This window comes from Dermacentor andersoni, chromosome 7 (assembly GCF_023375885.2).
Source record: "Dermacentor andersoni chromosome 7, qqDerAnde1_hic_scaffold, whole genome shotgun sequence".
NCBI lineage: Eukaryota > Metazoa > Arthropoda > Arachnida > Ixodida > Ixodidae > Dermacentor > Dermacentor andersoni.
In genome coordinates, this window is record NC_092820.1 from 134193630 (window position 1) to 134208332 (window position 14703).

Below are 14703 nucleotides of genomic sequence, written 5' to 3' on the forward strand. Positions count from 1 at the left end.
TACTTTGTCAAAAGCTTTTGCGAAATCTAAAAAGATGCAATCGGCGCAAGATGACTGGTCAAGAATGCAATGCAATTTATCAGTGAATGAGAGTAGCTGCGTTTCGCAGGAGTATGTTTGACGGAAACCATGTTGCGCAGAAGAAAAAAAACAGTTATCATCAAGAAAGGTGGCGATGTGTTTAAAAATTATATGTTCTAGTAATTTGCAGCATGTGCTAGTGAGTGAAATGGGACGATAATTTTGAGGCAATTGCTTATTACCGGATTTGTGGAGTGGGACCACCTTCCCGATTTTCCAGTCGTTAGGGAGGCTTGATGAATCGAGCGACTGCTGGAACAGTTTTGTTAGTATAATAGAACTATAAGCGCAGGTACTTTTTAGGAATTCACAACTAATTTCACCACACCCCGGAGATGAATCGTGCTTCAAAGACTCGATTAATTTAGCAATGCCAGGAGCATCGATAGTTATTGGTGACATAATGGAAAATCTGTGATGCGGCATATCTGGAAGATCAACTGTCGTGATAGAGGAAAAGCTTTCAGTGAATGTTCTATTCAGTATGGTAGCACAAAGGTTATTTGGGATTATGTTGCCGGAGGTATCTTGCAATGTAATTAAGGGGTCGTGTGCAGGGTGTATAATGCGCCAGAACTTTTTAACATTTGTTTTCAAAATAGATGGTAAAGTAGAAGACAAGAAATTGTTTTTTGCAAGTTTCAGGTTTCTTACATATGTGTCGGAAGCAGTCTTGTATGTCGACCATCGCTCAATAGAAGGTGAAAGTTTCGCAAGACGGAACAGACGTTTCTTTTTGTTAGATAGTCGCCTGATGTATGAATTGTACCAGGGTGCTTGAGGTTTAGAGGTGACGACGCGCTTAGGAATATATATTTCTGATAGTTGGTGTACCTTCGTTTTGAACAGTAGCCAATTTTCTTCGACAGAGCGGGTATCGAATTTAAAAAGAAAATGATCAAGAAATGTAGATAGTTCATCATTAATAGCGGCAAAGTTAGCCCGTTTGTAATCTAGGATGGTTTTCTTTATTTTATTCGTTTTAGGACGTGGCGTATTAATGACGAAATTGAGCAGAAGATGATCACTGATACCTGGCAGATATGTTAGATCTGTAGCTAGCTCTGGATTTGTGGTTATGATTAAATCTAGAGTATTTGCAGTACTTGTTGCAGTCCTAGTGGCTTGCGTTACCAACTGTGTTAGCGAAAACAATGTACATAGATCTATGAATTCTTTAGCTTGGGACAAGGGCGGCGATGAATAAGGTGGTTGAGCAGTCCACAAGATACTTGGAAAGTTAAAATCTCCGAGTATAAAGAGTGGTGATGTAGGATAGCGTATGCGAACCAAGTTTAAAGCACCATGGAGTTCGTTAGTAAATGTGGACGAATAGGATGGAGGGCGGTAGCACACACCAATGATTATTTTCAGATGATTGATGACTACCAAAGCGAAAACTAGCTCCAACTCGCTGCAGATTTGAATGCATGTAGAAGGAATATCTTTTGAAATGGCAAGCAGAACACCACCGCCACGTCTTGCCGTCCTATCGGAACGATACATCGAGCGTCGTGAAAGATTTCAAAATCAGACACGTGCGTTGGGAGCCAGGTTTCTGTTAGTGCAATAATGTGAGGTCTACATGTATCAATGACGGAAGATAAGTTAGTGTGTTTATTAAGAACGCTTCTGACGTTGGTATAAAGGACAGACACATTAGATAACTTCCCAACGCCCCTCGCGATTCCCTATGATACAACTTGCGATGCAGACTCGGTATGTAATCCACTGGCTTCGCCACGGGTGACAATCCCATTGGCAGTGTCACCGGTCACTGTCCCCTGCACACCATGTTCGCCACGTGTCACGACCTCGTCGACAGTACCAGTGATTGCGTTATACATAAAGCATCTGTTATTGAAGCAAAGCTTGTTGTATCGCAGTTTAAAAGAGCGAGGGCCAGCGTGGGTGCTACCGAATTCAAACAGTTTTTGTCGAGCCAAGCGTGTTGCAGGCGAGAAATCTTCACTGATAGTGATGCCTTTTGATTTGAATTCATTACGCAAGGAGAGTATCTTTTCTTTCATTTTTGATTCGGTGAATTTGGCTATGACAGGACGACACTTATGTGAAAAAATGCCCAGGCGGTGTGCACGCTGGATTAAAGTACCAGAGCACGAGTCGACGACCTCAGTCAATGCTTCCAATAGCTTAGATTCGGTATCCGCCCAGGACTCCTTAGCATCTGATATACCCCGAAAGATTAAGTTGTCACGGCGTGATCTATCTTCAGCTTCGTCAAGACGAGACTGCAGAGAATCATTTCGATTGCGCTGCTGATCCATTGATTTCTTTAAGCATGAAAGTTCTTGACTAATGCTGTCAAATTTCGTGGCCCTCTCCTCGAGTTCATCCAGCCTCTTGTGCATGCCAGCTAACTTTGATTCGATGTTCTTTTGACTATTTTTAATGGTTTTTATGTCCGCAGTTATTTCAGCCTGACCTTTCGAGGTTTGCAGCATACGAGAGTGTACCTCTTTCAGGAGCTGAAACATAACCTTCATTTGATCAGATGGATCGTCTGGTAGGCTATCTACATCTAGGAGGACCTCGGAGCGAGTTGTAGGACCCGGGTTCGACTCAATGTCACCCGAGCGCAATAGCAAGAGAACCATCGAAAAACAATCACAAGCAATATCACAGCAAACCCGTGGGCACGGGAACAGTAACAAACAGCGATCGTCGCTCCTTTTTGCAGTAATTGGTAACTACAATCAATTACATTCTTAAATGAAGTAATTGTAATTAGTTACTTTTTTTCTGTTCCGTATTCAAGCCTGCTCTCTCAAAATATTTAAAGTTCGGAGCACCGAAAGCATGTGACACGACTGTTTCCACTAGCTTAGCATCTAAGATACCTTATCGTTTCGACAAGCTTTTATAAAGTGTAAGAGGAGTACATCATTGTATCAACCTTCAAGAAAACTAGTTCTGCTGCAATCCTATGATAAAATTGCAATGACAATGGCTTTTGACAGTAGGCGGCTGCTTTGACAGTAGGCAGTTTTCGGACCAACTTTCTTGAAAAAAAAAAAAGGCAGGTGGTAAAATTGGGCAAATAAGGAATAATATACTGTGAGCTTCCATTTTTAAGGCTTGAGATTGTGACTATTTGGTATTCCATCCCGAGTTTAGCCGAAGGGTGATACAAAAGACGTCTACAAAAGGAAAGACAAACGAGCACTTGTCTGTCATTTCTTTCCTGTTTTTTCCTTTGTACTTCAACTCTATTCCACTTCCGCTTTAGAATATGCTGAAAGCAGGCCAATAACCAGCATTTTCGCTAAGAAATAATATGTTTTCGTTGCACGCACTTTCTTCTAGTGCCACAAAGACAGGTGCTTCAGCCACTGGAGTCACTACTGGAATAACCACTGGGGTCAGGCACAAACTTTCCAACCACTCAAGTTCAAATTTTCCAGCAAAGACTAATTTCAGTATCAAACTAACAAAAGTGTTGGCCCATAGAAATGTATAGGTACAAGCCAGTAACTTCACTTGGGTTTGGATTAACCGGACTTTAATTAACGGAAGTCTACTGCAATAGTTTCGGAAAATACAGACATTGCAGGTTTTATTAGCGACACAGTCTATAATTGATGACCCCGCCAAAGCTCATGCCATATCTACATATATTATAACACAGTGATCAAGCAGCACTCATATTGTTTTTGTTTGTCAAAAGAAGCTAGGATGTAATTAAAAATATAAATGGCCAAATCTCCAAAGCAGTTTAATATTAATACCTGTGCACGCATTGATTTTCTATGTCCTATCATAATTTCACTGTCTCATGCATATATTTATGCACTGCATAGAACAAATTACAACAATAAGTTGTAAAATGTAATCTTGCATTTGACACCTCTGCACAATAGAATGCTGTCATAAGGAGGCACCGGGCTAGCTTTCTTCACGTAAAAGACAATTTTAATAACTGAGTGAAAAGAATCGGGAAAACCAAGAGGCCCGACTTTTTCATTACTAACAACCACAAGGCCAACAAATAATGAAACCAGGGAGAGCACAGAAGAAATACTTTTTTTTTAAATGAAATGTGGGAAGAATGAAATAAATGCAGATGAAAACACAGGGGAAGACAACTTGCAGCTGGTGGGAGCCAGGCCCTCAATCTCCATGTGGTGGAAGTGATGCTCACCCTAAATGAATGTTGGCAGCTGTCTCTACAGGTTCTTGGGTGTTTAAGTATACCTTTTGGTCCTAGCCCTGGGTGTGTTAACCACACACAGCCATGGCAGTGGATGTGGAAAATTTTTTCTACCGGAGCTGTCAAGTAACACATAACACTGATGATTCTCAGCCGTCCTTTACTGCCTACTCTTGGCACCCATTGTGTAACTAACAGAGCACATGTTATTCGTCCTACACATTACATGACTTGCCCAGCTACACTTTCTTCCACTTCATGTCAACTAGAAAACTGACTACCCATGTTCGCTTTTTAAATCCACATCGCTGTCTTCCTGTCTCTTAACATTACGCCCATTATTTTTCATTCCATGACTCGTTGCATGGTCCTTAAAGGGACACTAAAGTGAATGAAAAATCACTAAGACGTTTGGTAAGCCAGAAAAAGCGCAAGAACGAAATATGGGTTGCGACGCCTACTTGAGTTCCCGCATCTGGGGGCTGTGACGTCTTGCATTTTGATGGCATTTTCTAGGGCCTACTAATTACACATAGCGGTACAGATTGACTACATTGTGTTCTAAAGGAACCAAATATTAAGCACGGCATGTTTCGGGAACCTTTATTCAGCCAACGCGGCCCAAATGCGAAAACATACTTTGGAATCCCTGACGTCACACTGACGTACCGGCGCTGGGGTTACGGCGCGGAATTCAAATACTGATACTTGGACCTTCATTTTCTCATCTAATAATCAAACTATTTTTTTTAAATGACTGCCTGCAGGGTTCTCAAAGAATGCTTCATTAGACTAAGCTGATTTATTGTTTCTCTTTAATGTCCCTTTAATCCTTTCGGCCCTGATGACCTATAAAAAGGACACAAAGAACAATTGTTCTAAATTGTGACACAAAGAGCAAACTCAAGAAAGAATATGAGCTATTCTCCATACACCTCTGCCAGCACAGGCGACAGTTTCTTCATCCTTGCCTTCCTCAGAAAGCCTTAGTGGCGAAAATAAAATGGCGGAAGGCAAGAAGGATGACTGCAGCAGTATGTACGTCTTTTTATATTTTGCTCAATACCTACTGTCTCGATAGCGATTATTACTTTATTTGTTGTTCCCGATATGCTTTGGGGTGTATTTATATCGGGAAGTTTTGCCTCTCATTTGTGCATAGCCCACAGCACACCATGATCTACATGTCCTAAATATAGGACACCATGGCTCAGTGGTTGTGAAGGGCCCTGCGTGTGTTGAATGTAAAATGAGGGCGCTGTGGCTTGTGACAGCTTCCAATTTCTTGCTCTATTATTTCAGAGGTGATAAGTCAGCCTGAGCTGCTGTACTCAGCAACATGGCGACTCCTATAGCGAAAAGTCCGTTTATCAAGGACCCAAATATGCTTGCTGCGCTAAAGGATATGTGGGTGTTGGAGGTAGAAGACAATGACAATGAAAAGGATATGCAGTTCGCATTTGCAGGCTTGGGGAGCAGTAACTGCTGCACTGTAGATGAAGAATTAGCCATCTATGACAAAACTTACAGGGGTGGGCAAATAGTGAAATTGAGGTTCGAAGCGAATAGAGATTTCGTTGAATAATTTCCAATCGAATAGTTCGAATAGTATATATCACATATTACAGCAAAACCTTACCAATTAGGGTTTCTTGGGACAGAAAAGCTGTCTTGGTCCGAATTAACCAAATGTCGCATTTTCAAGGGTATCCAAAAAACAATAAGCAAACGCTTACTATGTTAACATGCTTTTGTTGGTAAATGGATGAGCAAATACTTTTGCTATTTTGCACAAAAGCAGTGCGGAAGCTGCACTTATCATCTCATGACTGATTGGCTCTCGCAGCGGCAATCGAGGCCTCGCGACCTCCTTCGCAGCATGGCCGCAGCGCATGCCTTCATTTGTGACAAGCTTTGCACTACCGAGCGTTCATCTCGATCATGTTTTTGCCAGCAAGCTAGTTGCCAACTGGTCACGTGTCCATCACGATGCAGCTGGTGCTCTCCATCCTCGAAAGCTTTGCACCAAGTCAAAACGAAACAACTGTTTGCTGCAATCGCTACAGAGGAAATCGCCACCGCTATCGACATGATTATGAACTGCGACTTTGCGACTTGAGGTAGAAGACGATGACGATGAAAAGCAGGATATACAATTTGCTTTTGCAGGCTTGGGGATCACTTTTGCTGCATAGTATACGAAGAATTGGCCATCTATAACAAAAATGCATCCGACAAAGCAACTGTCAAGTAACATGGGAGCTACTCAATTACAATGATGAGCAGTGTATAACGAGCCCAAAGAATGTTCTTAAGGCTTTTCACGCACAAGAACCACTGTCAGATTGCTATCATGCAAGTTTTTCTACATTTAAATGTGTGATGAAGTCAAGGATAACCCGCAATTTTGAAATACTTTGTACTGCTCTTTACAACCACCAAGCCCTGGTGTCCTATATATAGGACATGATGGCATATCTTGTACTGATGGGGTAATCCAAATATAATCAATGTTTCGGTGTTTCTTAGGTGGTATTAAATCCATACAAAACGATAAAAAAAAAAGATTATGCACGTTAAACAAATTGAGGGCTTCTTTGTTAGCCTCCAAGTTTCTGCACCATACGTTAGTATGTACCGTGAAAAAATTTTCCAGAAGCCAAGTGAATTATTACATGTCAATGACTTTGCACTGGCTTTACTGAACAACAAAAGCTCAGAAGTCGCGCCACCTATGCAGACCATTTGAGTACCGACGATGCCAACTGCATAAGTGGCGAAACATCCATGTTTTTGTTTTTCATTGTTGAGTAAAGACAGTGCAAAGACACTGTCGAGTAATGCTAGTACCACTAGAATGCAATGACTGTACACTTTCTTTTTCAAGGATAGCGGTACACTGCCAGCCATGACATGGTAATGCCCGCTGTATGTGCTACATGACATAGATACTCATCTTTAAAGTGCTTTAACGGGAAGAGCCAGTACTATGAGAATTCACCTCTGCAGCTAAACTTGCCGACCTTGGCTGTTCATGGAAGTGGTGCACGACTGAAGCACGTTTGTTGCTAAGCTGCAGGAATACCTCCTCTCCATGCCTACCGAGGTGATATGCAAGGAATATATTTTCCAGGTTCACACAAGCACAAAAGGCAAGTGTATCATTGTATGGGAGGAGCCTCTCAAGCATTCTTAACTTGTTAACTATTATAGATGTTCAGCCAAGTTTTGCATCCTAGCATTAAAAACCTTGGCAGACGGGTCCTATATGCTCTAAGCTAGCATAAACCAAAGACTGTTATGATGTTGACATAATACAATATGTTTAGAAGCAAATTACACCTGATCACTCTCTTTTTCCCAAATGAGCATTGAACTAGTGGCAATGGCTCCAGTGGCAGTGAAATCTGCAGGACTGTGCACTTTGCTGCCTTCGACTTTGCAATGTCTAATGTTTTCCTAAGGTCCAGCTTGCAGGAAGGCAGTGAAGAAAGGTCCCACACACAATGAACTGGCATGCATTTGACGTGTTGACACATCAGCCATGCATAGTAATGTGATAGTACAACAAAGCAGACAGGCCTACCTGAAAAATCCCCGGTCGACTGCCGAGGCATTGACAATGATGGAATCCTCCTGGTTGTATCCCGTGTACGACATAATAGCCACAATGGAGTTGATGCCGGCTGGCAGCTCACGGAAACGAAGGTACTCCATTGAGCGTGTTGTGGTCAGTGGCTTGTGGGGATAGTAGAGCACATGGGCAAGGGTGTCCATACGCACATGAAAGTTTGTGATGTAGATGCCCATAGCTTGCTTCCCCATGGCAGATTGGTATGTGTTACGTGGCGACTGGTTGTGGTCAGGAAAGGGGATGATGGAGGCGCACACACCAAGAATCATGGATGGGTGGATTTCGCAATGCGTGTAGGTAGAACAATATGCAAGTCCTTTGTCCTGCAGGTCATCAGGTGTCATAGACAGCATAACCGTCTCTTCTTCAAGTGTGTCAATATATTCAACCACTCCACTCGCCACCAAGTCTTGCCAACTGTAGTTATTGTATTCGCGATCCTTGAGGTTGTCAATGTGGCGTCGCTTGAGCAGGAGTTTCTGGTCTTCAACAATGAGGAGGGGCCGGCAGATGCGACCTGCATCTGTGTAGATGCGAATTTCTCGGTCCCTAATGTCTCGCACCATTGACACTTCCGAGACAATGATGTCCATCTGTCGGCGCAGCTTGCGGAGGGTGTTCATCAATTGGTCAGGATCCCTGTGAATGCCCACCCAGCAGCCATTGACAAAGATTTTTGTAGCTTCTGCAATGGCTGAGGGTGCTATCTCTTCCAAGTTCTCCATGCTCCATTCCTCCAAGAACTCAAGGATAGGTGAAGGTTGTGAGCCTACAGAAATATAGGACATGAGAGCTAAATTCTTCACCAGGCCAACAGCATGGCCTTCTGGTGTTTCGGCAGGGCAGATCATACCCCACAGTGTGTTATGGAGTTGACGGGGCTTGGCAAGTTTGCCATCTCGACCAATGGGAGAGTTGACGCGCCGAAGATGTGACAATGTTGAAGCATAGGTTAGACGATTGAGCACCTGAGACACTCCAGCACGTGCTTGATGTGCCTTCTTTTGGTCACCCCAGTTTCCTGTTGCCAGGGAGTAGCGGAGTCCATCAGTTATGATACGGGTCTTGATAGCCAATTCAAGGTTAAAGTCCTTGCCACGGTCTATGAACTTCTGAGCATACATGCGTACCTCCTTGGTGAGATTACGGAAAAGACCCCGAAACAGGAAAGCCATTAGGGGACCGGCTAAATCCAGGCGCTTGTTGCCGTAGTGATCCCGGTCATCTAGCTCTCTTCGCCCGAGAGCAGCAAGCAGCAGCCGGTGAACCATGTAACTGCAAAACCACAAAAAGACAAAATATACATGCAAATGAATGCAACGATTCTGTTACTGCTCTAGCACAGTTACACATACAGTTCAAACCAGTTTACTAAAACTTAAGAGTGATAAAAAAATCCACTAAATGTAAAGAAATAGAGACATTACAAAACAACAAAATGCAGCTCTACAGAATAAACGTAACTGCCACAAATGGCACTATAACGAAACCCTTAAGATAGGAATCGGTGCCACAAAAATAAAGACAAGAAAGCATATTAGTGTGGAGGCTGCCTAAACAGTAGTGACAGAAACAAAGTGTTGAATTTGTTTGTTCTTTGCTGACGAGATAAGCAAGCTGTGTGTGCTTCCTCTCTCGGCTCTACTTTATGAACTATCAGACCAGATTGTTCCCTCTCCTCCACCCAAATCCTCTCAGCCAGTCTATCAACAGTCTCAGTCCTAACAATAATGTTATTGTTCACCACCAGCCAGCATGTCATACAAGGTACTGCGTTGGGACTAGCTGTTTACTACACAAGGCACTATCATGTATCCGTCACTTGCTAATGGCAATTTGTGACAGTCCCACTTTACTCATTACGTAACTGACAATAAATATGCTCTAGAAACTGCTGACTGTTTTCCACACAGGATGAGCTGCACAGCATTAACGATTGAATGAACTGAATTCTGTGGTTTTACGTGCCAAAACCACGACTTGATTATGAGGCACGGCGTAGTGGAGGGCTCCGGATTAATTCTGAGCACACCAGGGGATCTTTAACGTGCCTCCAATGCATGGGACACGGGGGTTTTCGCATTTCACCTCCGTTGAAATGCGACCACTGCAGCCGGGATGTGATCCCACAACCTCGTGCTAAGCAGCGCAACACCATAGTCGCTAAGCCATAGTGGCAGGTCAGCACTAACAACTACATGTAGCAGGGTGGTCTCTAAATATACCCATCTTGCCATGCTTACACACGTATGCATGGTTTCTGCCCATGCCATCATAGAGGTAGTCCTCAAACCTTCAAGATTATTTCTTGACATGGGAAACCACACGCAGTGCAAAGGTCAACAGAAATGAAAGCTTTGCCAGAGGTCGTTCTTGCATGTATCAATGTATGTGCTATGAGCCCCATACTAGTCTATCCTTATAACTCGTACTAGCCTCTGCGGCTACAGGTTCAATTAAGAGCAATATGTGTAAGCTTGTGTCGGATCATAAATAAGCTTCAACTACTTCTACTGCACCTGGAAACGGCTATGAACTTCACATAAACTAATCACTTTAGTATCTCATACGAACACACAAAGGAAAAAAAGAAAGAGAAAATGCCGCATTTGTTGTCTGACAAATTACGCACATCCAACCACATGTTCCCAGTCGCCTAAGGACTACCATCACTGGCAGCCTATGCAGCAGTGACTGCCTTTTGAAACAAACTGGACATACAGTCTACTCTGGCACCCAACGACGACCTAAGATTCTAAAATACTGCCTAGTTTAAACATTCCTTTTCTTTTCACCATTCTATGTAATTTGCTAGATATTTTCATGCATGCATTGTTTCCCTTTTTGCCATTGACCAATTTTACAAAATCGTCATTGCCATGCTATCACTTTTTTGTGCAAGATACACTTGCCGTATCACATTTCAGAAGCGATGTCATTTCTATAGGGAAATAGGCACATCATATTATGCCTACATTGTGGACACTGCAGTACATACTTAAGCTGATCGGCGGTCACTGGCTGCTCTGATATGCATAATGGTGAATGCGTAAATAGCAGTTAGACAGGAGCAGTGTTTGATGATCACAAACCAAGTGTTGCTTTACTTCCTGGGTACAACTTCGCCTAGTGCGCAGTTCTATCCTTCCCGTTCAGTCTGTTGGCTGGTGTTCCTGCCTGAGCCTTATCCCTACCTTGTGACAACATTGTAGGATTAAGTACAGGGCTCGAAGATGTGACAGGATTAAATGAAGGTTTGCTCAGCCAAATTACATTTAGATAGTGTGCGGTGAAATGTAGTAAAAAAACACCACGAAGACAACCGGGATGGTGTCACCTTGCCAGTCCTTCGCCTTCATATTTTTGTCTACTGGACTCCTTTTTTTTTTTTGCCCTTTCCTTGTCGCACCTTCTACCACTTGGGCCAATGAGCCATGCTTAATACAATAGATGATTTACTGACTCCTTCATAAGCTTTCCATGATTCAGAATTGCCTCTTGCAGCCATGCAGCTATTTTGCCCCTCCACAATGCCAATGCACAATAAAACTTGTGTTGCCACACAGCAGCCCAGCCCACTGGCAGCCCCACCTGTAATTCAAAGGGAATCTCATATGTGGACCACTCCACTAAAACATAGCTGCAGTGCCCTTTTAATAACAGATAACTCACCCAAGGTAGTAAGCCTTTTTTGTTTCACAAAAGTCGCTCACACCAACGTGGGGAAGCATTTCTTTCTGCAGGATTTCCTTGGAATATTTGATGCGCTTCTCCTTGGTGACACCTGGGCGGGCTCCACGTGAACCGATGAAGTTCAGAGCTACATTTTGCTCCTGAATCACAAAGGCTTCATCTAAAGAAGGCTTGACCATTTCCATCATTTCGGGATCTTCAAAGTCATAGATGATGTGTTCCAGTATGTCACGATCGGCCACAAAGCCAAGTGCTCGAAACACTATCATTATGGGAATTTCTTGCTTGATGTAGGGCAATATGGCTATAATCCTTTGGCCAATTGCACTCTTGCGGACTCCCTGCATAAATGTAAAACACAAATATTGAGGTCATTACATCCCAGGAACTCGGTGCCATGCATTCGCTCCAACACTTGTTCCAACTTCTTTTTCTTTATCCTTTTTAATTTGCATATGATCACGTATTTCAAGTTTATTTTACGTTTCACGCCATACTCAGGGTTCTGGCAATCAGGTTAATGGCATCTCAGGCTATAACTTGCCAACTGGTACGGATGTTACATGACCTATTAAAATGTTGTAGCCTAGCGACCTTAAAAAGATGAAAACTTTGTTACAGTGGACTAAATGTAATTTAGCTGGATGAAATTGAATGGCATGTTAATAATACTCTTGCCTTTGACTTCCTGTGTGTTTAACCCTTTCGCTGTCACGGACGTACCGGTACGTCTTCGCGCTTCCCCCCCCACAGTGTCACCGACGTACCGGTACGTTCTCTATCATGCGTTCAAAATTTCACGCCTGAGCGCAGCGCTGGCGCTCCTGAACTGGTCCCTCCATCTGTTGACTCTTTCTACAAGTTCGTATTTTCGCCTCAACCTGTGTTAGTCACGTATTGAAGAGTACGGTGCGACTGCCACTCGCCCCTCTCTCTTTGCTGAGTGGCGCGGTGGCTCCGCGTTCGCTGTATCATGCGCTGCGCGCGTGTGGTTATGGGTTAAAGGGTTGTTCTGCCATCTCCGCGGGTTTTAAGGTTTTTATTTTTCTTCTGTTGGTGTGTCTGCTGTGGCGCGTCAAGTTCAGAGGCACGCGCCGCGCCGTTGCCTCTCCGAAAAGAGTGACTCGATTGTTGCTTTCGCTCTCTCGCCGCACCCTCGCTTCCGACTTGCAGCAGTAAACGTAAAGCCCTTCGAACTTTGTTTTAGCCTCTTTCCATCTCCCTCTGTCTTCTTGATCACGCGACGTCCCATTTCTCTCCGTTGTGCGGGCGACTGAAAGCACATCCTCCCTGCGCGCGGTTACTCTCGGATGGCTGAGCGCGCGGACCTTCGTATGCTCATTGGAGCGGTGGCTCAATTCCGATTCAGAATGCGAGCCGAGCTCGGATTCGGACTCGGACAGTCTCATGCGAGGAAGAGGGGAGTTTCGCATCGTCAGATTCGGATGTTGAACGGATGTTATAGTCAGGCTGATGATGATGATGATGTTTACTAACAACAGCTGCAGAACACTGAAATGTGCATTTTGCAGTGACTGTGTTGTTTGTATACCAATCATAATCAAAAATAAATTGCTATGTTTATTCCCTGTTATGCTCGTTCCCTGAAACCAAGCCGACACTGGGGGTGCGTCACGGCCAGAAAGGTCCGACAGCGAAAGGGTTAAGTACGATTGGAATGTGAAGGGTGAAGAAGGGTGAAAGAACAAGATAAATATTTACGACGAGGGAGGATCTTCCTTTTGCAAGAGTTAGCATTCCAAACTGCCCACATTCAGAGCCTCAAAAATGGTAAGCATCAATAGTAGAACACTTGTTGATATAAATTGAACTAAGAAATGTTCAGTGATGACTATTTCTTGAATTTAGGTGCCCAGGTGGCAAAATCATCCCAACACTTCAACACGATTATTCCAAAATTTTTCATCGGGAGGTGACAGTACAATGGCTCAATAGTTGGGTTGGTGAGAAGAGGGAGACTACTAGGAAGACGAAATAACTCATTAATAAAATTTATCATTACATATTTCAGCAAATGACCTCTAGGCAACAACAAACTTTTCTCTCCTTTTTGAACAGTAACAGCACTCAATAACAAAATGACAAAACAAAACTCAAGTACAAAATGTAGCTGTATGAACTTGTGGCATGTCGTGCTGTCCTTACCTGGCCTCCCCTGGCCAGCATGTTGACCCAGAGGGTGCTGGTCGGTCGGGATGAGTGCTCAAGGCATGAGCGGCACTCAGTCTTGTAGGCATATTTGGAATCTTTCATCTGAAATACGTACACTGTGTTGGTTGCCATCTTCTCCTGTGCTATCAGCACCTGCAAAAGACAAATAACCACGAGGTAAAAAATGTGCCAGCACTGCAGCTCCAAGCGAATGCAATTTTTCTGACGCATTTATGACGTATAATAAGCGTGCAAGTTCAGTACCAATGCAAAGGCCGATTTCACGGCCTTTGCAATGTGGTGGAAGGCTAACACTTGAAGTGCAATGAGCAGTGGTTGATAGAATAGTGTCAGCAAAGCCATGGTTAGCCAGCGAGGCTGCTTCACTGCACTAAAGAAGCAAAATTGCTGACATTGCTGACAAATTGCCTCATGCGATGACCACGGGTCCCGACATCAACTTTTCAACGCTCATAAATTTAACAGATGCAAATACAGTCGGAACCCGCGATAAAGAAGTACCGCAACAACGAAATTCTCGCGACAACGAAACATTTTCGTGTCCCCGGCGAACGCCCATAGGATTCAGTGCATTTCGTACCCCTCGGCAACGAAATGTCGCTGTACTGCAATCCCGCATCAACGAAATTCACCGGAATGTAACTCTGCATATTGCATAAGGCTAGCAGGCTCCTAAATGTGCCAAAATGCGATTGTTTTGAACTAAAATTGTGTAAAATACCACCACATTACACTTGTGCGGGCGCCGCCATTTTTGTTCACAAAAACAACCAAGCACCGGAAGCGACCAGTGCACTGGAAACACGTCATGGCCGCCATCTTGTTTGTTGATTGCCCGTTTAAAGTGGCACCATGAGTGGCACGCACATTGCCGACTGTGACGACGGTGTTTGCATGCTACTAGGCAATATCGTAGATCGTTGCTCGAAAT

General features: G+C 43.6%; 2 protein-coding genes across 2 annotated transcripts in view; both read right to left on the reverse strand.

The window, feature by feature from the left end:
• Polr2B (RNA polymerase II subunit RpII140) overlaps positions 1-14703 on the reverse strand; it is a 60011-nt gene that overhangs the window by 29623 nt on the left and 15685 nt on the right. The window contains exons 5-7 of the mRNA XM_050180986.3: positions 13746-13904; positions 11559-11920; positions 7839-9161 (exon numbers count right to left, since the gene is read on the reverse strand). Of these exons, the coding sequence (XP_050036943.1) occupies positions 7839-9161; positions 11559-11920; positions 13746-13904 (1844 nt within the window). The remainder of the gene's footprint in view (positions 1-7838; positions 9162-11558; positions 11921-13745; positions 13905-14703) is intronic.
• Positions 1639-2764, reverse strand: LOC126533791 (uncharacterized). The gene has a single exon (XM_050180987.2). It carries the CDS (start codon positions 2697-2699, stop codon positions 1773-1775), a length of 927 nt encoding a protein of 308 aa, XP_050036944.1. The 5' UTR covers positions 2700-2764; the 3' UTR covers positions 1639-1772.

Excerpts from the sequence above, each read along its gene's own strand:
- LOC126533791 (XM_050180987.2), bottom strand. The coding sequence starts at position 2,699 with ATGGTTCTCTTGCTATTGCGCTCGGGTGACATTGAGTCGAACCCGGGT.